The 22633-nt window shown below is 37.4% G+C and overlaps 1 protein-coding gene across 4 annotated transcripts in view; it reads left to right on the top strand.

Annotated features, from left to right (window-relative positions):
* ITSN2 (intersectin 2) overlaps nucleotides 1-22633 on the top strand; it is an 88837-nt gene that overhangs the window by 36308 nt on the left and 29896 nt on the right. For 2 of the 4 annotated variants that reach the window (XM_061460932.1, XM_061460936.1), the window contains exons 5-21: nucleotides 2409-2572; nucleotides 3568-3765; nucleotides 4629-4725; nucleotides 6339-6481; nucleotides 7702-7765; nucleotides 9627-9764; nucleotides 9883-9968; nucleotides 10946-11208; nucleotides 11902-12051; nucleotides 12262-12402; nucleotides 13081-13168; nucleotides 13763-13902; nucleotides 14776-14856; nucleotides 16581-16717; nucleotides 18808-19253; nucleotides 20197-20318; nucleotides 22198-22373. In XM_061460932.1, coding sequence (XP_061316916.1) covers nucleotides 2409-2572; nucleotides 3568-3765; nucleotides 4629-4725; nucleotides 6339-6481; nucleotides 7702-7765; nucleotides 9627-9764; nucleotides 9883-9968; nucleotides 10946-11208; nucleotides 11902-12051; nucleotides 12262-12402; nucleotides 13081-13168; nucleotides 13763-13902; nucleotides 14776-14856; nucleotides 16581-16717; nucleotides 18808-19253; nucleotides 20197-20318; nucleotides 22198-22373 — 2634 coding nt within the window. Of the gene's footprint in view, nucleotides 1-2408; nucleotides 2608-3567; nucleotides 3766-4628; nucleotides 4726-6338; nucleotides 6482-7701; nucleotides 7766-9626; nucleotides 9765-9882; nucleotides 9969-10945; nucleotides 11209-11901; nucleotides 12052-12261; nucleotides 12403-13080; nucleotides 13169-13762; nucleotides 13903-14775; nucleotides 14857-16580; nucleotides 16718-18807; nucleotides 19254-20196; nucleotides 20319-22197; nucleotides 22374-22633 lie in introns of those variants that run through there. The other 2 variants (XM_061460935.1, XM_061460934.1) reach the window with 2 other exon arrangements.

Genomic DNA, 22633 nt, shown 5'->3' with positions numbered 1-22633 from the left:
TTTTTTCTTTTTTCCTAGGAGATGGGTAGCATTCAAATACTATCTTTAGTAGGGTGTGTTGTCTCAAAGAGGCTTTCAGCAGTTGAAGTAGGGGTGTTGTCTGCATCCTTATTTTAATTAAAAAGCAGTATCTTTTTAAATATTTCTCATGATGTTAATTCAGATTGTATCATATTGAAGACAGCCTTTTTAAACTGTAGTAAGTGCTTGAAACAAAACCAATGATAAATTGCAAGACTCTCATAGAAGGAAGTGCCTCGTGGACTGCCACAAAGGTTAAGCTATATTTATATTTTTTATGAATACATATAAGAGCAAGTGGTGACAGGACAAGGGGGAATGGCTTTAAAGTGACAGAGAGTAGAGATTTAGATTAGATATTAGGAAGAAATTCTTACTATGAGGGTGGTGAGGCAGTGGCACAGGTTGCCCAGAGAAGCTGTGGCTGCCCCATGCTTGGCAGTGTTCAAGGCCAGATTGGATGGGGCTTGGAGCAACCTGGTCTAGTGGAAAGTGTCCCTTCCACTAGAAGGGGGCTTGGAACTAAATGAGATTTAAGGTTTATTCCAATTCTGTGGTTCTCCATTTCTATGATTTTTAATAATATAATGGTAAAGGAGGTAAAAAAATAACACTTCAAATAACAATAAAGAAAAAAGAGGTAAATAATGGATTAAGGAATTGCTGGAGATACCAATTGAATGATGTTTGAAATACTGGTAACCACTAAAATGGCAATAAGGTTAAGTATGGGAAAAAATATATGCTACTAAACTGGGAATGGAAAATACACTGCAAGTAGAAGACAGGAAAAAAATCTAAAGCCGCAGAAAGTGTTAGTAGAAGGTCAGTTATAATACACTGAGAAATCTCCATCTCACAGTTGAGAGACCCCACCTGCAGTACTGCGTTCAGCTTCGGGGCCCCCAACAGGACATGAACAAGTTGGAGTGAGTCCAGGGGAAGCCACAAAGATGCTCTGAGGACTGGAGCACCTCTGATGTGGAGACAGGCTGAGAGAGCTGGGCTTGTTCAGCCTGGAGAAGAGAAGGCTCCTGGGAGACCTTAGAACAGCTTCCACTGCCTAAAGGGGGGCATACAAGAAATCTGGAGAAGGGCTTTTTACAAGGGCATGGAGTGACAGGACAAAGGGGAATGGCTGTAAGTTGAAAGAAGGGAAATGTAGATCATATATTAGGAAGAAATTCTTTACAATGAGGGTGGTGAGGCACTGGCACAGGTTGCCCAGAGAAGCTGTGGCTGTCCCATCCCTGTCAGTGTTCAAGGCCAGGTTGGACAGGGCTTCAGCAACCTGCTGTAGTGGAAGTTGTCCCTGCCTGTGGCAGGGTGTTGGAACTGGAATCACTTTAAGGTCCCTTCCAACCCAAGCCATTCTATGATAGCAACCAATGCTATAATACAGAAACTAGAAACACACCTGTTCTTGGCAGCATCTATGTGGTGATTGCAACACTTCTCAGTCTTCACTGGAATAGTGTTCATTTTGGGGTAGTTGGTTGTTATCAAGATACATATGTGCTAAAAGGCACACAGTGGAGGCTCATAATAATTAAGAATAACTCCTTGTGTGGGAGTTGTGAAAGAATATTAACAAAACTAACTAAGTGCAAACTTAGTTTCTTCTTCAGACTCTTAAATTGCCTAGAAAAGAGTGGTAAAGAAATTTTTGCATAAGGTCTTGGGGTTTTATAATTAATAGTAACAGAATGATAGGCTAAATGTAGCTTAATGCCAAGTCTGATTTACTTTTGTTTTTTCCTTCCTGATTTTATTTACTCTCCTGTGTCCAGTCCTCACATCTACTAAGATTTCATATTTTCTGTCTGACCAGAAATTCAGTCTTTTTATGTATGCATTGTTGTATATATTTTCTGTTGTAATTAAATTAATTTGCAAAAGTGTCAGAGGAAGACACTGTGAATATCGGGCTTAAAAAGCCCTCATGTTTTGTGGTTTAATGGAGTTTTCACAGTGGGTATATAGTGCCTTTAGCAGGTTTCTGCATCTTCCTGTTTCGGATTCTTGTATTTCTTCCTTACCTTACCAGACATAAATTTAAAATAATTAGTTTGGCTAGTACCACAGAAAATAGTCTAGCAGAGGCAGCAGGTCTATTCACTGAGCAGAGGACTACTGCTTTTCCAAGTGTCTTCCTTCTTTCTCAAGTTTTTAATATAGAGCAACTTTGAACTCTGCAGTAGGCAACCAAGTGTGTAGTCAAACTTCTGAGGGTTTGAATGTTATCAAAAGTAGAAAATCTGTAAATGGTTTTCTTGTACAAAACCAGTAAATAAAACAGATAGAAAAGCTTCTCATTAAGTGAAGAAGTTAAATTTACATTTTTTCCCTTGTGGGCTTTTCTGATTTTGTTTTATTTCGGTTTTAAGGACACTGTCGGACCTGAACAAGGATGGAAAGATGGATCAACAGGAGTTCTCTATAGCCATGAAACTCATCAAGCTGAAATTGCAAGGACAGCACTTGCCTGCAGTTCTCCCTCCTGTCATGAAACAAGCTCCAGTATTTTCACCGCTAATGTCAGCTCGCTTTGGTACTTATGAATACATAATTACTTAGTGTTCAGAGGTAAAAATCCACAGTTAATTGCAGCCAAATACAAGTGTTAATCTGACCATGACAGTTGAGTGAATAAGTGGAAAAAAAAAAAACAAGGATATTCTGATTTAGGAAATTCACAAAGTTACTTTCTTGACAGTTTTGATAATTTAAAGACAGTTAATGGTAAACCTTCTATTGAATTTTTGACATGAGGTGCAAGAAGGCCATTCACATCTGCCATCCCACTTGCAGGCTCTTGTACTGATAGTCTTTTTTTGTCTCCCTCCTACTCATCTAGCTATTTATACTTGGGATTTTTGAAGTTAAATGCAGTAAACGTCAAAGTTTCCGTGGAACACTTACTTTAAATATTTTTTCAAAATTAATTGGCTTGTCTGGTTTGGTTATATGATCAATTGAACAGAATTATTTTAACTTTTTTTCCCCTTTCTGATGATATTTTCAGACTCAGTGCATGCCTGTTGGTATTTTGTTGTTTTGTAGAACAAAATATATATAATGACTTGAGCTGTATTCCAGAATTAATGCATACTTCTATGCTGAAATGTATGCATATATTAATTACACACATGACTTAAAATATCTGCCCATTGCTAAACCTTGTGCTTTTGCATACAAGTGCCTGCATTTATAGACAGCTCCGGTTGGTATATGATTACTTCCTATTAACTTTCTGTCATCTCATCTGCATACAAGGGTTATCTTCCACAGAAATTCAAGTGCCCTTAATCACTTCAGGCAGCTGCCTGAAAGAAACCATTTGCATGGGTCCCTAAGTAGGGACTTTACAGTAGTGTGGATCCTTCCAAGGCCAATGGTTGGAGGAGACTTAGTTCAGAAACATTACCAGCTTTTCCCTGTAGAGGATTGTCACAGCTTTGTGTAGTTTTTGCCTAGCATAGGAGCTTGGAGTTCTTGCTGGAGCCTCTGCAATATTAAATCATGAATTGTTGTCTTTTTCTCCAGGAATGGGTAGTATGCCAAATCTGTCCATGCCAACATCTGTGTCTACGATCACACCATTAGCTAACATGTCTCTGACCTCCATGGCTTCTGTTCCTCCTTTGGTTATGTCCACTCCCCTGGTGCCTTCTGTCAGTATGTCCTCGCTGCCAAATGGAACATCTAACCTTTTACAACCTTTGTCCGTACCTTTCTCTTTAAGTAAGTACAGTGTTGTGGTTTAATCCCAACCAATAACTCAGAACCATGCAGCTGCTAACTCACTCACCCTCTTTTTCTTCCCCCCACTCCTGGAGGGATGGGGAGGAGAATCAAAAGAATGTAACTTCCACGGGCTGAGATAACAGTCCAGTAACCAACGTATAACACAAACCACTGCTGCTGCCACCAATAATAATAATGATAAGGGAAATAACAAGGGAAGAAAATAAAACTGCTTGCCACCCACTGCCCGATAGCCAGCCTTACCCGAGCACTGATCTAGCCCTTCTGGGTAACTGCCCTCAGTTTATATAGTGGGCATGACGTACTGTGGTATGGAATACCTCTTTGGCTGGTTTGGGTCAGGTGTCCTGTTTCTGCTTCCTCCTGGCTTCCCCTCCTCCCTGCAGAGCATGAGGCTCACAAAATCCTTGGTCAGAGTAAACGTTACTGAGCAGCAGCTAAAAACATTGGTGCCATCAGCGCCGTTCCCAGGCTGAAAGTCAAAAACACAGCACTGCACCAGCTAGTAAGGAGAAAAATGACTGCTACTGCTGAACCCAGGACATATAGTAAAGTCCAGTACTTGTTTTCAGAATTGTGAATCTTATTTTCTCTATGTCTAATTCCAGACAGGAATGCTAATATTTGAATGTGTGTTTAAGAAAAAGTTACTAAAAAGTGTGTGTGTTTTTCCAGAGTTCACATTTGTCAAATCAGTTCTAACTAGTTAACAACAAGGCACTGATCAAATTTTCTGATTTCTGTCAAAACCTTGAGTGTTTGTTACAAAACATTACCTTATACCAGGTTGTTTTACAGTTTTTGTTTTGCTTTTTTTTGTTGTTGTTTGTTTGTTTCAGCACTGCCTCATACTGGTTCTTTAGGTGCCATGGCAGGAGGGTTTGGTGGCACTAATATACAGAAGGCACAGTCACTAATCGACTTAGGATCTAGCAGGTACGAAAATTAAGTTTAAAATGGTTGTATTGTGAGTTGTATACCTTGCGAAACTCGTGGAAGATTTCTATTTTCAAAGTATATTAAAAATTAGTCTATTTAATATGACCTGTCAGGTCTGAAAATGGATTGTTTTGATATGCACAATAATATTTTCAGTAGTCTGGCAAATCTGTCAAGAAGTAGGAGAGGAGTTCAAATGTAAGAAAGCGGTGCCAAATAGAAGGGAAGATAGCTCATTAGTAAATAGAAGTAAAACTTCCCAAGTGGTTATAAAAGCAATGTTTATGGGTTGATGTGCTCATTCATTTTAGAGGGCACCATGTAATGAGCAGGAATGTATGAACAGTATTTGTTATAAATATTTATGCATTAATTTGTTTTATGAATAATACAAGATTATGAATCTTTGTAGTCAGCTGCTCTGCTTCACTGATTTTAGAGCTTTGCCATAGACAAAGTGAGGGATTAGACCTACCTATCCCATTTGGCATCAAGGGAACAGTCTCCCAAAAGGCAGTACTGGGGGCATCTCATCCCAGCTGAGTTCTGGAAGGGGATTTAGAAAAGGTGCACCTTCATTTCTGTTGATATAAGGCATGTAGGGTGAACACGTCTTACTTTGGGCTCCTCATGCAGGCACCTGATGTTAGATGTTCAGTGAGATGATTATAGACATTGTGTGTGCCTGTAATCATCTCTGAACTTTTTTTTTTTTTTTTTAACAAAAACTTTTCTTGCCTGGCGTTGTAATGTTACAAAGTAGCTCTCCTTCAGTGTTACTATTGACAGCATTTTCACCATCACGTTACCTAATTCTATGGAAAGGATGTCTGTCCAGCATCAGGCTGGAAAGGCTTTGTTTCTATCAGCATTCTTTATTGCCTTGAATAACACTGCAGATAGTATTTTTTTTTTATTTGACAGAATAGGGGGTTGCCTTAAATAAGGCAGGCCAGATGCACCTGGGTTTGTCTGATGTTCAAAGATGGGACACTATGAAAATGCTGGTACTTACAGGTAGAAGGTTTATAGGTATATCTAAGCACTCCATCAGCCCTATTCTGCAGAAATTGAATGAGTTGGGAAAATTCCATTCAGCCTGTCATTGTCACTAATGGAAAAAAGAGGTGGAATATAGTGACTTTTAACACCATTAGAAGCTGTTTCTTGCGTGTCAGTATATCAGATAACTTTTTATGCTTATGGTTGTTCATTTGCATACATCTTAAAATTGCTTAGACATCTGCCCAATGCTTCACTGCCCTTGTAAACATTCTTATCAAATTTGAGATGTTTTCCTGTGGTTTTCTATAGTGTTATTTTGCAGTGGTGGACTAATGAATTAGGTGGCATTAGTGCCTGTGATACCGAGGGAACAGGATCTCGATTTCAAGAGTTTTGGTTTAGATATGTGTCCATTTTCACAGTGAAATCCCATAGTAGTGTTGAAAATAATCTATAGCACATTAGCAGAGGTAAAACTTTGTGAAAGTTATTTAATGTTACCAGAATATACTATATATCTTCTGTTTCAATGCCTGTTTATTAAACCAAATAACTTAGAATTCTTTCTTTATCTCTTTTTCTTTCCTTTTCTTAAATTGTTACAGTTCAAATTCTTCCTCTAGTGCTTCACTAGCTGGGAATTCGCCAAAGATTGTATCCTCAGACTGGGCGGTCCCTCAGGCCTCCAGATTAAAATACAGACAGAAATTTAACAGTCTTGATAAAAGTATGAGTGGATATTTATCAGGTGAGTGTAGCATTTGATATGGAGTGGGAAAACCAGCAGTGTTTTCTGGGGGATGGAATTCCGGCTTGGGGTTTGACTTGCATATGAAATAAAAACCTGATATTCAGACCTATGCAGGAGAAAGTGGGCTTCAGCTGCTGGTTCCAATAAGCCAAGAAATGAAAATAGCCATCAATTTACTGGCTTGGACTCAGTGTTAGACCTGGGGGAGTCTAAGGAGACAGAAGTCTCCTCAGGTAGACTGAAGCTACAGCAGCTGTCAAGGGGAAGAGGAGAAGAGTAGTAATAGTGGGATCTAACTAAAAGAGCCTGAGAACCAGACTGGGGAACTTAGCTACATAAAATCAGCAGTCATTTTCCAAGCATCAGTCTTTGGACTGAGACTCTTTCTTATGACTTTATAAAATGGAGGACATCTCACAATCATTTTTTGTGCCATGTGCTCTGATGTATGCATATTAGTAATTGCTTAGATATTTGGGCTTTATCTTTCCAAAGAAAGCAGTTTGGGAAAGACCCTGGTACTGCAGCCATTCATTGGTACTTGTAAAAAGTAATTTAAGGGAGTCATTCCTTGCTGATTTTCAGTGACATTTGTGCTGTGCCACAGCATTATGGTCATTACGGAAGACTCCACACAAAGTTAATGCAAGAGTAGAGTTTTGTTAAAAAGTTCTGATAAAACCAGATTACTCACTGTAGAGTAAAGCACTTGCCTAGAAGTTAGTAGGTATAAAGTCAGTGTGTATGTCTGTAGCTGACTACATTTCCTATTTTAAATAAACCCTTACCAAGAAAGAGACTCAGTACTTTTTATCTTATTCAGTTGATTCTGGGCTGAAGGTTTCACTGACCTGCCCAGAAAGGTATATGTTTCTTTACTATCAAAGGAAAGCTTTCAAGTGTGCTAGCTCAAGATCAGGTAGACTGTCAGCTGTGCTTTTTAAACAGCTGAGGAGATTACCATAAATACCAATTTTTCATGTCAGCTTTTCTGTTAGGTGCTCTTGAGTGAAAAAGACACAAATATTTACATCTTCATTGTGTTCAGGTTGTAAAGCCTGTTAAGCCTGGAAGTAAAGCCAACTGTCAGCCATTGATGAAAGTGGATTAGATTAATATTAAAAATAAACATGCCCCAGTTCGTGACCCATTTTTTCGCTACATGTGAATCTTTGTTCAAAGTGTTTATTTTATTAAAATTTTACATTTTCACTAAGGATTTCAAGCAAGGAATGCCCTTCTGCAGTCAAACCTTTCACAGACTCAGTTGGCTACTATTTGGTAAGTTTAGTTACTGATTATGAATTCAGTGTGGTTTTGGTATTATGAGAGGAAATGTACTGTATTAAATAAGAAATTACAGAGGGAAACCATAGATTTAAAATCATAAACTGAAACTAAGCTGTTACTAAAACTTGTTTTTGAATTAGTTCTGTTTCAAAAGATACCATGACTCTATATTTTTTCATTTTTTTTTTTTGTTAAACTCCATCAAATAGTGCTGATACTAATTTCAGGTTTTGATTCAGTGATGTGCTAGTTTAACTGAGATGGGGGTTTATTCATTTTAGAAGGATTCAGAAGTCAAGCTTGTCTGTTTTAAAACATGGAGGAAGATTTAAAATGAAGATACCTTTCAGCTTTTTAGAGTTTTGCTGAGGTTCTTATAAAGATATCTGCATATTACGTTTTTTAAGGCTTGTCTTTACTGTGGTGGTGGGAGTGTTTACAGTTGTCTGAAAGCTTGAATAATCTGCTCTGCTGGATTATGCCTTCAGACATAACTCAGATGTTACACATAAAATATACTGGCCAAGCAGACTTCGCAATAGCTTGGTGCGTTACATCCCTTTCCGAGTTCCCTTTCTTCTTCCTCTTTATCTCAGGACAGTCATTTGTTTGTGTCTAGCAGCAGCAAGATGAGATATTCCTTATATTTGTTCAGCTTGTTTGATTGTATGCTGTGAAAGTAAAGATGGAATGTCAGGTTGTATTCCTGTACTCTGGAGTATGGGGAAATGAAACAGGTGTATAATGACTGTTTCCCTCCTGGCTGCCTAGCCTGAAGATATCAGTAACTCATGTGAGGAGGTCTGTATATCCCTATAGAGAAGATTAACAGCCCAAGTTTCAGTTTTGCCCAAAGTAAGGAATTACCAATGTTTCTACTGGGGTGCTTTATTCATGGTGATTACTGTAATGGTATTGTTATATGTGAATAGTGCTGGTCTGTGAACATAATAAAAATCCCATTTCATCATCTCCTGCTTTTGTTTTTCACTGTGGTGTGTGTGTGTTGGGTGTTTGTTTTGTTGTTTCCTTTTTGATTTTAGCAGGGTTTGGTGTTTTTTTAGCTGCCCTTTTTTTTTTTTTATTTTTTTTTTTATTTAACAAGCAGTTGTTTTACTAAGTGTTAAACTTCAGTGAGCTCTAAGGACATATTCCTGCAATTGTATCTACACAGACAGTTCCTTGAGAAAGGTTCCTGCCTTTTGTCAGGAAAAGGTTCCTTTTCTTTCCTGCAGCTCTGGAAACATTTCACTGGTTTACCCCCAATGCACACACCACCCCAGCTGTGTGGAAAGCATTTTGTAGGCTAATCATGTGATTGTGTGGTTTGCCCTCTCCTTAAAGAGGGTAGGTAATCTTTTCCTCACTCATTGCAAGGTACTCTGGGGCAGCTCACATCTTCCTTGCGCTGTTGAGAAGATACAAGGGAAAAAATAATTCTGTGCAAAGGTTCCTGTTATAGAATTTGCTGTAATTTTATGTAATGTTTTGGGTTTTTTTTAATTAGAAAAAGTATGGAAAAGTGGTTACTAGCATTTTGAGCTCGTTAAGAATGATGCTGGATTCTCTTCCCAGTTTGTCTCCTGGTGATGCAGTAAATCAAGAGATGTCTCTTAACCTTTCCTGTCCTTTTCGTGTATTTTATGAAAACATCTGAATAGCAGTACATTATTAAAAAAATAATATCTGCCTTCATGAACTATTCATGTTATTAATTGTAATTATTTTTACCAGGAAATTTCACAGGAATTCTCTATTTTAAAACTAATTTTTCAAGTGAATTGTTTCAGCTGTCATTTGTGAATGATTTTGATGCTTAGTTCTAATCATTATTGTTGTTAAAACTGTGCAGGTCACTAGCTGATATTGATGGAGATGGACAGCTGAAAGCTGATGAGTTTGTGTTAGCCATGCACCTAACAGATATGGCCAAAGCTGGGCAACCTCTGCCACTGACTCTGCCTCTTGAACTGGTACCACCTTCTTTCAGGTACATCACTGAGGGCAGTGAAACATAATACATGTTCAATATTTTTTTTTTTTTTTTACAAAGAAAAGAACTGTGTTATTTCTCTAACAATGGTGAGCTGGTTTCTTTTTTCATCCAGGAGTGCAAAAAATACTGAAAATATAAATGGAACTCTGCCTTCTTACCAGTCTGTGCAAGAGGAGGAGCCACAGAAAAAACAACCCGGTAAAATAGGCTTTGCATTCTTAATGTATAAGGCTGTCTTTGATGGGCATTGAAACATTTAGAAAGTGGAAGACACAATCAAATCGCTAGAGAGCTACCTTTAGGAAGATAGATCCCTTTTAACTTGGATGGTAGGAGGGTTGTTAAGTGGAAGTAGACAGCCTATTACATCTAATAGGATTGAGAAGGCAAAAATAAGGCCTGTTTTTAGCTGCAGGAAAGGAAAAGTGTGCTGATTAATAATGTATTTTAGATAAGAAATCCTTTATGGACAAATGCTGCCATGCTACTGCAAAATTTTTTTTTCCAGTTGAAAGTTCCAGACATTACTTTGTTCTGGACATTTTGGAAGCAGGGGGTCCCAATGTAGTTTAATTCTCTGGAAACTAGATGCAACTTGCACGTAACATAGATTCTACTGTTGACTCCCTCATTCTACCAGCAAAGGTCTCTTACATGCACACTGCAAGACATGACTTGCCTCTCTTTTTGGAAGGATGGTTGCTGGGAGCCTAAATCATTCCTTTGTATCTCTTTTTATCCTATGCTGCAGTAATTGGACTTGATCCTGGGTTTTTTTCTGCTGTTTTTAACTCCAGGAACTCTTGCAGGGAACACCCTTAAAAACTAAGCACTTTCTCTTTGTGTTAATGTTTCTTGCACAGTTGAAAACCTTTTTAACAGAAGTCTTTCATGGCTTATAAAATCTGTTCTTTCACGTTTCCTCTAAAATTCAAGTAATTTTCTCGGTTGGTTTTAAACTATTCCCCCCACATACATTGGGATAGTCTTAGGAAAATTTAAAGGTAGCTTTGGAAAGAGAAATTATACTTTAACAGATGCAACATGCTTAACTCATCCATGACCCAACAACCTGAGCTTGCCAGAAAGTATCTATGTTTAGTAACATAACCAAAGTACTTGTCTGAGGGCAGTGTTTTGCACAGAACAGAAATAACTACTTTTCTTTATTTTAGTGACATTTGAGGACAAAAGGAAAGCCAACTATGAGAGGGGAAATATGGAGCTGGAAAAACGCCGTCAGGTCCTGTTGGAACAGCAGCAGAGAGAGGCTGAACGTAAGGCTCAGAGAGAAAGAGAAAAACAAGAGCAAAAGGAGAGGAAACGTCAAGAACTGGAACGGAAAAAACAACTGTTACTGGAAAAGCAGCTGGAGAGACAGCAAGAGTTGGAAAGACAAAGGGAAGAAAAGAGGAGGAAAGAAATAGAAAGGCGGGAGGTTGTTTTCTTGAAATTGTTTTTTTTTAATGGTTTAAGGAATATGTGCATGCATATACAGTATTCACTTGACAGAGCATGCAGGGTTTGAATTCTGGCTTGGGTTCTGTCTCCTCACATGGCCATTGGCGCAAGTTGTCTTGGGGACAGACCATTATTTCTGTCTGAAATCATTGTATCTGTTGAAAATGAATCAACTGTTGGTGTAGGCTGAAGATTTTCAGGACAGATGAGATTTTCTTTGATAGTTTTCTTAGACTTATGCAAAAATCTGCTAGCCAGACAAGATTGTACTGAATTCATAATTGACAGTTGAACTGCAGACAGATTTGCTCCTATTTGTTGTCTCAGCCATGCGTAAGACTTACTTGCGTATTTTATCTATAAAATACTCAAAGGTTATGAGCAGTTATTTGTCTGTGTGCTCATTTATGAGCATTATTCGATGCTAAACAGTCTTTCAGTCTGAATTATGTAGCTTCTCTTCATCCTGAGTTAAGAGCATGGCATGAAGAATCTTATAGGATGACTTCCTCCATTCTTTGATGCTGAAATTTGTATATAAGAACACTTCTCAAAAGACACTATGTTGTGTTGTCGTTATGCTATTTAGAAACAGAGCACATTATATTGAATCATGGTCTCCGAGTTCTGCATCTCCATTATAATTTAAGGTAATGTGATTTTTCTGCAGGCAGCAAAGCAAGAACTTGAGCGCCAGCGACGATTGGAATGGGAAAGAATTCGTCGCCAAGAACTTCTTAATCAACGTAACAGGGAACAAGAAGAAATTGTCAGGTTGACCTCTAAAAAGAAGAGCCTTAATCTTGAATTAGAAGCCCTGGTAAGACAGAAGTTTCACTACACATCTTGAAATACTATTTTAAAGTATGTAAAGCTTAGAATCTACATTAATGGCCCACTAAGAGTTTATCGCTCTGTTTTAGATGAGGAATCTCAAACAGGTAATTTGTGTTGTTTTAAAGAATTGAACATAAACTAATCTGCCCACAGATTTAGTGTGTGGTATAATTGGTCTTTGATTTCTTTGTAGACAGACAAACATCAGCAGATCTCAAGCAGATTGCAAGATATTCGAAGCAAAAAGCAAATTCAAAAAACTGAACTGGAGGCTTTAGATAAGAAATATGACCAAAGGATCATGGAAGTTAATCAACTACAAAACGAGCTTAAGGTTTGTAACTTCCTGTTAAGCTTGTGGTTTTCCTTTACTTCCTATTATGTGTTTCCATAATGCTGTTCATAATACATCCCCGTAAGGAGGAACAGTGAATCAGATTATAGTGGAGAGAGGAAATCAGCAAGATCATCAACATTGCAGAGGTTTTTAGTTTTATTTGTGTTAAAGAAATTATTATATGGATTACAATAAGCTGATAGCTGAGTGAGGACACTTGTCGAAACCTCAGCTGTTCTTTTGTGAATCGGTAATAGTGATTTCTCTTTAATTATAAATTATTTTATGGCTCCAGACTCAAAGTGTTACGAGGAATGTTTTTCTGTATGCAGAGCAAGTTGTTCTTTGGGTTGAATTACCTTGCTGCTCTTCTTTTCTTTGAATAGCAAGTCTTGAATTATTTCAAATCAGTTGACTACCATAAATCACCCTCTACTTAATGTGTTTTGTTCAAAACTCATTCAATTTTAATAGTATATTTTATATTATACTATAATTTATTTCTAATATAAATACTGTTAAAGTATGGAAGTGTTTTTTTGCTCTACCCCATAATGATAACTTGCATTCATGTCATTAACATGAATTGAAGCTGTGTTTGAAAATTCATCTATTTGTTCTAACTGATTTATAAACAACATTAAAAATCAGTTATGTTCTCTTCAATATCTACAGGAGTATCAGAATAAACTAATCTATTTAGTTCCCGAAAAGCAGTTGTTAAGTGAAAGAATTAGAAATGCTCAACTTGAAAACACTCAAAGTAAGTACCTGCAAATGTATTCTCTTCTGTTTGATTTCTGGCTTTTCATCACTTGTAAAAAATGCTGAATGAAGCAGATGTGTTAATCACACCTTGACTCTTCAGTTAGTGCCATTTTAGTATTGTTTCATCTGCATTCACTTATTTCCTTCATGTTCTAAGTAAGGGACAAACAAACATATTTTTCTCCAGAGATCACAGTTTTTGCTTGAAACTTCATACAGACTATGCAGCCCACAGATATTATTACACCTTGTCTTTTTTAATAGTGTAAACTCAAGGGAGTTTTATGTACAATTTCCACTGGTTCTAACGTCAAATCCGCTAGAAGTCCCTATCTAGAGAAGCTTCCTATGGGTTGGTGTGATATATGGAAAAAAAGAAAAGACAACTTGCAAATTACTCTGTATTTATTACATGTAATACTCAGATGTCTCAGTTAGATGTTGTAGACATTTCTTCTTTGTGCTGTGTGCAAATAGAAAGGTAAATCAAGGCATTTTTATGAGTAAAAAGGTTGGGAAGGTGTGTGTATATTAAAACAATTAGTGAAAAAAGAAATGCTTGTAAAATTGCTTGTCTTTACTTATGCAGGTACGGGAATCAGTTCAGTGCACGAAAAGTCCCTAGAAAAGGAAGAATTATGCCAAAGACTTAAGGAACAACTAGATGCCCTTGAGAAAGAAACTGCTTCTAAACTTGCTGAAATGGATGCCTTTAACAGTCAGCTTAAGGTACATGGATTATCTAAATACTTAGCCTTAAATTTCTTTTATTTCTCCATCCAATCACAGAGATTGCTGGCAGTCTTACCAGGCTTCCAAAAAGCTTTCCCCAGCCTCCAGTGTGAAATAAAAATTACCAAAGGGCTTGGAGTAAATAATGCAATAAAAATGTACTTAAAACTATTGCTAACATACTAAAATATGAACCTCTTGCCAATCATCGCTTTGCATGAATCAACTTTGCTCACCCTCAACTTTTGCCTTCGAGAATACCTTTTGATGTAAACATGTTTTTCAGGCCTTTGCAGATTCTGTTCTTATAGTACTATGGTTATATTGGCTAATGTTTTTGAACTGTGGACCGAACACTAAACTTTTAGTGAATGTAGCACGTGATTTCATAGTGCATTGTACAACATAAGGTAGCAGACTAAGGTCCTAAAAGTAAGCATAGGCCTCTTATTTATGTATAAGGTAAGAAATACAGACCACTAGACCTGAACTTGTTTTTGTTCCAGAGGCAGCTCTTGACTTGTCTAAATCTGGGTACAACTCTCAGGCAGGGCAGCATGCATCCACTTAACTTTACATGCCAGCTTACTCCTAGTGGCACTGATTTGAACTTTATTCATAAGTTATAGATTTATGTTTGGTGAGCATGAAGGCTCTGCACTCTCGAATAAAAAGAACACAGAGAAAAAACGTTTAAGGAGTTTCTTTTCTTTTTAAAAAATGGCTAAATGTAACATGCTTTTTTAATTACTTGTTTATTGCATGGCTTGCTGTGTTCAGTGGCTGCTTCCACAATTCAGTCATCCCTAAAATCTGTTTTCAAAATACAGTGCAAAGATTAATTGGCTTTTTATCTGCCTTATCTTACAGTGTGAGAATATGGATGATTCTGTTCTTCAGTGCCTTTTGTCTCTGCTAAGCTGTCTCAACAACCTCTTCCTCTTACTTAAGGTTATTTTCTAATCTTTGGCGTTTTTGTTTTTTAATTATTTTGCAACTTTGCTCTGCTTACCCTTTCTGTTTGGATGTATAACTTCTATTAAATAGATTTTCCTAAAAGGTAATTGATAGGCACTTTGTGTTTCTGCTAGCTTTTACATCCTCTTAAAAACTTTTCTTACCTGCTTAGAAATCCAAACTACAAAATACCGATAGCCATTTTATTTCATAATAGACTATGTTTACTAGTTTGCTTTACCCAGGTATTTTTCTTTTCAGTTCAGGTAACATTAACAAAAAAATTACTTGATGGAAATGGTGTCTCTCCCACTTTTCCATCTGTTGCTCTCTACCTATTCCATATATTTTAAACTGTGAATCAGGTATATGAATTCTAGTCCAAGTTCAAAAGTCTAGAAATAGCATCAATATCCAGAATATGATACAGCAAGTGCAATGCTATTAAACCTGCAGATTAACCCAGTACTAAACCCTGCTTGCTGTTTTTCCTCAACACTGCTTTTGCCTGCCAGGGTCAGAAATCTGACTTTGAGAATGATTTATGAGAAAAAAAAAAAAAATCAGAATTGCTGAAGTGACCTTTCCATTTTGGGTTATTCTGTCCTGAAATCAAAGATCTGAGAGTTTTTATAACGCAAGTTTATTTCCACAGTGCTCCTCAAATTCTATGCATAATTGGAAGTATTGTCATCTGAATGTGTTTGGGGGAAAATTGTGGTCAGTTGCTTGATTTAGTTTGTTGCTACAAAAGCTTTCACTTTCATCTTGCCCTTTTCATATAAATTGCACTGTCTCTCTTAGGCAGTGTGATTGGTAAGTGCATATGGTAGTGGGAATAGATTATTCTTAATTGCTTTATTTGCGTTTGTGAGATCAGATATGAAAAGTCAGGATATACATGTTGTATTTTTCTGTGTGTATCTGTAGGATTCCTAAGAAAAAATAATGTAGCATCTTACAAATGTTTTGTAACATGGTGAAGTACAATCTAAAGTAATTCTATTAAGGTTGACTTTTTTTTTTTAATTTTTGTTAATCTGATTATCCCAAAGATTCATGCGGATTTTGTGCTGTGAAAAAGTTTGTTATCAGAGGGACATGGAATGGGACTTAAAGGATGTGATTAGAAGAGAAAAATTGTGAAGTTTACAAACACAGGGAAACTCCAGTCTGGGTTACTGTCTTTAGGCTATGGCTTCCCACAGGGGTAAGCCTGCTGGATACTTCTATAAAGTTTTTATGATTTAAACATGGGACTGATTCTTCAGGAAGCATCACAAAGGGGAGCACCCTACAGAAGGGATGCATTCTTAGGTTTATGGTATTGTGTTGGTTTTCAGTTGAAGTCTGACTCCTATTGCTTATTTAAAATAAGCTTTACTGCCTTCTGTGCCCTTAGATAACGTTGTGTTTGAACACTCAGTTTTATATCTTTCCTTCTCTTCTGTCATATTTGCCATTTCCAGCAGATGTATGACTGGAAGGGCTCTTTGAAAGCCTAAGTTACATCAAAGGCTTTGCAAACCTGCCATCTACTTTTATACTTATGTTGATTTGACTTTTCTTTACAGTGACCTCCAAGGACTATTAATAACTTAATATTACATTGTCCATTTGTATTAAAATTTGGTTCACAAAATGTTAAAATGCCTGAATGCTTTTCTTGCAAGATTGGTTTGTTCCTTTTGATGTACTTCATTGCATTTCCTCCCTAGGACCTGAGAGAAAGTTACAGCACACAGCAATTAGCCTTGGAGCAACTCCACAGGATCAAACAAGATAAAATAAGAGAGGTAGAAAAACGAAGAGCTGAACTTACACAGAAAAAGCGACTGGAAGATGAGGCTGCAAGGTACCATGTCTGAATGTATCGGTGTTGCAGTTTTTAAAGCAAAATAATGCTGTGGTGGCTTTTAAGATGCTGATTGTATTAAATGAGAGGTCTGATCAGTAAAAACATATCCTATTGAGTTCCCTTAAAGGAAATGTTTTATATGGAATACCACTGGCATAGGATGGTTTGAATTTACTCTTTCCAATCTGTTTTTATCTTGTTATAAAACCCCTAAAACTTATAATTCAGTTTTGATTGATAAATAAACCAGTTAGTCACTTTGCTATTAAGGTTTTTGCTTCTGTAATAATTCTCACACATTTAAAATTCCTCATACATTGTGACTTGTTTTGCTAGCCTCTGAACATCTGTCCCATTTCCTTAAAAGTACTTCTGACTGAGCAGTTAATAGGCTTTTGTTATGTATATCTGGACAGCTGTGAGATTGATACTTAAAAAGAAGGTAATTGACTACTTAATTCCTATGTTAATCTTAAAAGCTGGATGAGTGATTGAGCTTTGAGTTTTAAATTTGGTTCCTTTTTTTAGGAGGATAATAAGGAACTTCAAACATGTTTTTGAGAGGGTCATACTTTCACCTATATGATGCTGGTATTGTTCAGTTCAGCCTTGTATCAAGCACTCAAACTTCTACTGTCCTCAGCTCTTGATTTCACATGGTCTTGTTACCAACTGGTTTAGTTTTCTTTTGTTTCACCGATTAAGAAACCATAGTTTCTAGGGTTCGATTCAGGCTGTCTAAAAATGTCAGTCTGTTTTCCCTCTCTCCTGACCTTCTGCTATCAGCTACTTTGTTTGGGTTTAGCAGCCTTAGATTGAAATGGTGCCAGAGAGCATGGATGGGTGTTCTTAGTGAGCAGTCCTCAGTTTAAAATTGCTTTGATGTACTAGTTTTGACTTCTCATTCAGAGAATTACTGTGTTTTCTCTTTTTAATTTGAGAGAGATTTTTGGTGATTCGTATTTGCTTTGACTATTTTTAATGAGGTAAAGCTAGTGACCTTGTAGTATATGCCATTCATGGCTTCAACTCAAGCCAGCATTTTTCTACAACAGTGTGGTGGAGTTTCATTACACTTCTGACAGTCCCTTTAAGAGAACCATATACTGTATGTATAGGGATATCCCATTAAGGGTTAGGTCTGCACTTTTCAGAGGAAAGATCTTGAGAGCTGAAATACAGTGATTTTTAAGCATGTTGAATTGGATAATAACTTCGGAGAGATGAGGCACGGGATAAAATCTGAATAATTACAGAGAATACAGTCAGGTTTTGCAGATTCTGTCTGCTGAAGAGTGTGGCTGTGGTGAGGATAAGTGTATTGAATGGATTACAGCTGTCAAAGGCAAAAAATTTAAGCAGCAAAGATCAATAGTCAGAGGCTATTTTAACTGTATGTACCAGAATAAGTTTTTATTACTAATCTGTTTGGAAATCATAGTTTCATAGAAATATAGAGCGGCTTGGATCGGAAGGGACTTCAAAGCTCATCCGGTTCCACCCCCCCCGCCACGGGCAGGGACACCTTCCATTAAACCAGGTTGCTCCAAGCCCCGTCCAACCTGGCCTTGAACAGTGCCAGGGTTGGGGCATCCACAGCTTCTCTGGGCAACATGTGCCGGTACCTCACTACCCTCGCAGGGAATTCTGCCAAATATCTAATCTAAATCTCCCCTTTTTCAGTTTAAACCCATTCCCCCTTGTCCTGTCACTACAATCCAATAATGAGATACAGATACTACCTTGGTGGACAGCTAAAAACCGCCTTTGTTCAATTAACAGATCTTCTTCCACATCAGGATATAGGTGAGCAGAAGTGTTTGTGGAAGCACTGCACAAGTGCACACATGCCATTGTTTTTATACCAAGAATTTTAATCTATTTGTTATTTATATGTGAAGTATAGTGGCACTCATGATAAGACAAAGCATGGTCTCCTGCGGAACAGCTTATCACCCAGAGAGCAGGGTGATCAATGTCATAGACTCATAGACTTACTGACAAATGCAGTCAATTACTCTATGAACACAGTCTCGTTCATTTTTATCTGAACGTTCTCCTATGTCTTTCTCATCCTTTTCTTCAAGGAAAGCAAAACGGGAGAAGGAGAACAGATGGCAGCAAAACATCCAAAGGGAGGAGGAAGAGAAAAAGAAGCGATTGGAGGAAGAACGAATGCAGGAAAAAGTTCAAGAAAAGCTGAAAGCTGAAGAAGCAGTTGCTCTGATGAGGGAAAGGGAAAATAAACAACAGTTTTATGTAGAGGAAGAGAAAAATAGGCAAACCACAATCTTGAGGGAAACAGAACAGCAAAGGCAGAGGCAACTGGAAGAAGATAAAAGAAAGCAAGAACAAATTGCAAGAGAGGCTGAGGAGAGGCGTAAGCAGAATGAAGAAATAAAGAAGATAAAAGAAGTGACCAGCTCTCAAGAGATGGAGAAACACACTTCTAAATTAAACATAACTGAGAAGTTTGCAGATCTCTTGAAACCAGCAGAGGGTAAAAGTCTTAAGCCTCCCTGGAAAAATGAAGGTAATCTCAGTCTGTTAGATTTTTGCTTTAATGGTTCTCATTTTCCTGAGCATTTTGTCATTCTTAAAATGCAGTATTATTATTAATGTGACATTATGGCAGGCTTATTGTCTAAAATATTATTAAAAAAAAAAAACCAATGTTTAATGTCCTTTGTTTTAAATCATCATGTTAACTTAGGTGCTGAAAATTCATAGAAGTAACCTGTGACTGATTACAAATCTTCCAGTGATCCTGGTCAATAAATCACAGATGCTGGAAACAGTAATAGGACCTAACTGTAGTTGTGGACTTTGAAAAATAGTGGTTTAACAGTATTTTTGTTAAAGGCAGTTTTGATTAGTTCCATCTTTCATTAGTTCTTGTCAGTTTTTATCAGCCACCTTTATCTCTGAGTTCAGCAAGAACCAAATTAGGACAGTGCTGAAGGATCTTTGCATGCTTCAGCTATACCTTGTAAAACATCAACAGTGTCAATCACAGACTTGGAGAATCGAGGTACAAAGAAACTAGAACTGATATTTTGCTATTCTAGGTTTCTAAGTAAAACCTTCATACATGCTGCTGAACCTTTACTGTTGCAACAGTGGTATCTTTTCAACTTAGATAATTATAGTTGTGTTAAATGCGACTGTAGGAAAGCAGTGGGTTAGCCAGAGCAGTTTTGCAAGGAAAGATGAGAAGATAAAGATATATTTTTTTTGCTTCAGAAGACAGTGCATTTTAGTGCCTGTGTTACATTTACTGTGATTTGCATGTTGAAGTCATGCACTTAATGTATCCCATTGGCCTGCTGTAGCTAGTGATTTCCTTTGATACTTGCCTGGGGGCAAGAACTGTTCTCTTCTTGTATTCATACCAGTTGCTTAGAATGATGGAGCTTTAACTAAGCCCATGTCTTTTAGCTGAGTTAAAATGATAACTAATTTTCTTACCCTTTCAGGCACTGCATTTAGTGTCTCAGAGTCTAGGAATTCAGTTGCCTTGGTAAATTACAGAGCTTTATATCCATTTGAAGCAAGGAATCATGATGAGATGAGCTTTAATACTGGGGATATAATTCAGGTAAGATCTGCCATTCACATTTTACTTGCAGAAATCCCACCCTCTTCCTCGGCATTGAGGTACACAAGGTCTTACGTGTCAAAAGCATTACTTTGGCACATTTTAAAGCTTACTTAAATTTGATTGCTTTTTCTTAAACAAGTAAAATTAATGTTAATTCATCCAAAATCTTTCTTTGGATTTTACATATCCTAGATGTGTTGAGATTTTGTTTAAAATAACAATAGCGAACGGTAAATGTAAACTTTCCAAAATTAGTAGATCAGGAACGATATAGTTGTTGCAGTTTATTGTACATGTATAGGTTGGCCTTTAAGTGTCTGCTTGAAATATGAACATAGTAAGTAGAGGTGTGAATTAGTCATTAATGCATTTGAATTAAAGTAGTTATTTAACAAGTAGATGTGAAAAGTTCTTCTGAATCTTAACACTGTTTTCTAATGTATTGTTAACATTGACTTCTGCCTCTTGTTGACTGGTCCTTTATGCATGTTCCCTCAGGCAGGCGTACACAGTAGTTTATTTTATGTCCACTCTTCGTAGCACTTTTAGGCATTCATCTGAGTATGCTATCTGTAATATTACTGCCGGACTATAAGATTGGAAATGTCTTCTAACATCTCAGTTGAAATGTGTTATATTTTACAATGAGGGTGGCAAAATACTGGAACAAGTTGCCCGAAGAGGTGGTAGATGTGCCATCCCTGGAGACACTCAAAGCCAGGCTGGGTGTGATTTTTGGCCAACCTGGTCTAGTTGAAGATGTCCCTGCTCATTACAGCAGGGTTGGACTACGTGACCTTTGAAGGTCCTTTTCAACCCAAACTATTCTGTGATTCTATGATTCTGTGTAATTATATCACTTGCCAGCATACACGGTTTTGAAAGCATGTGCCTTCAGGTGGACTTGTGAAAACTGATTTACAACCATGGGAGCACAATTAACATATATGTATCTAATATATAACTACATATGGTTCCTCCTCATTCAGACTATCAGCGATATATGTAGGTGATGAGGGAGAATTTACAAAGCAATGTAGTACAAAATATTAAAACTGTAAAGTATTAGCCTTCAGTCTGACAGTGTTAAATCATTTATTTGCATTTTTTTTTTTTTATACCAGTGGAGCATGGAAGGGGAGCAAGAGAAGAAGGTTTTGTTTTGACTTCTTTCTCAGATATAACTGTGTCATTTAACTGCTGGTAACTTATTTCAGAAATAGGCTTGCAGCTGCCACCTCCTCCTCTTACCCTCAGTCCTCAACTAAGCTAACTAGCTGATAGTATTTGATGAGCTGGTAATTTTTAGCTAATTTTGACAAATTTGCTAATTTATAGCATAGTGGAGGCTTCAATATTGCTAGGAATGTTTAGAGATGCTCTGTACTTGTCCAAAAATTCTGTTATTTACTATATGATGGTGTTCTGGATGCAGTCAAATGGCAGTTAATTATATCTGTAAGCAGAACTGCAGCAGTTGTTTTCATGCACTGTTGGGCTTGCCAGCCGCTACCTCTTGGCTGTGCATTTGGCAAAATGGAACACAAACCGTCATCATTCCTGGCAAGCCAGAGTGGCTCCAGGTGTAGTACATGATCCCCAGTGTGCAGGTTTGGGATCTGTTTGAAGGAATATGATGTCTTTGAGGCCTGTCTCTACCTGTCTCTAAGTCATTACAATTGTATTGCATCACCCTGTCCCTTCAACAGGGCAAAATCAGCTCCGTTTGGGAAGGGAAGAGAGTGAAAATGCTGATCCAGTATGAGTGCTGCTCATTCTGTTCAGTTCAAAGTGCTAATAAATGCTGAATTGTGATTAAGGATACCCTTTTTGCTTCATGCTGCTGTTTTCTTTGTATTTATCTGCCTGTACATAGGTTGATGAAAAAAATGTGGGAGAGCCTGGTTGGCTTTATGGGAGTTTTCAAGGACATTTTGGTTGGTTTCCATGCAATTACGTAGAAAAAATACCAGAAGGAGAAAAATCTTTATCTCCTAAGAAGGCCTTACTTCCTCCCATAGTATCTTTATCTACTACCTCAGCTGCTTCAGAGTGAGTTTTTGTTACGTTTGTGTTCAAGTCACTTTTTCTAAATTTAGCAAAGACGTAATGTGCTGTATAGTTTCTATTCGGTGGTTTGGGGTTTTTTATTGTTTTGGGGTTTGGTGGGTACTTTTGGTTTGGTTTTGGTTTGGTTTCGGTTTCAATATAAATGCAGAAAACTCACTGAAGAACCTACCTGAAAGTCTTAGCTTGGGAATTGTAAGTCTTTGATAGTCTGCTTCACAATGTGTAGAATGTGTTTTATGTAT

This window comes from Pezoporus flaviventris, unplaced genomic scaffold (assembly GCF_033815535.1).
Source record: "Pezoporus flaviventris isolate CSIRO_AGI_PZ_B2104156 unplaced genomic scaffold, CSIRO_AGI_Pfla_v1 ptg000031l, whole genome shotgun sequence".
In the NCBI taxonomy this organism is placed as follows: domain Eukaryota; kingdom Metazoa; phylum Chordata; class Aves; order Psittaciformes; family Psittacidae; genus Pezoporus; species Pezoporus flaviventris.
The sequence above is the reverse complement of the archived record's forward strand: the minus strand, read 5'-3'. Positions and strand labels throughout refer to the sequence as shown.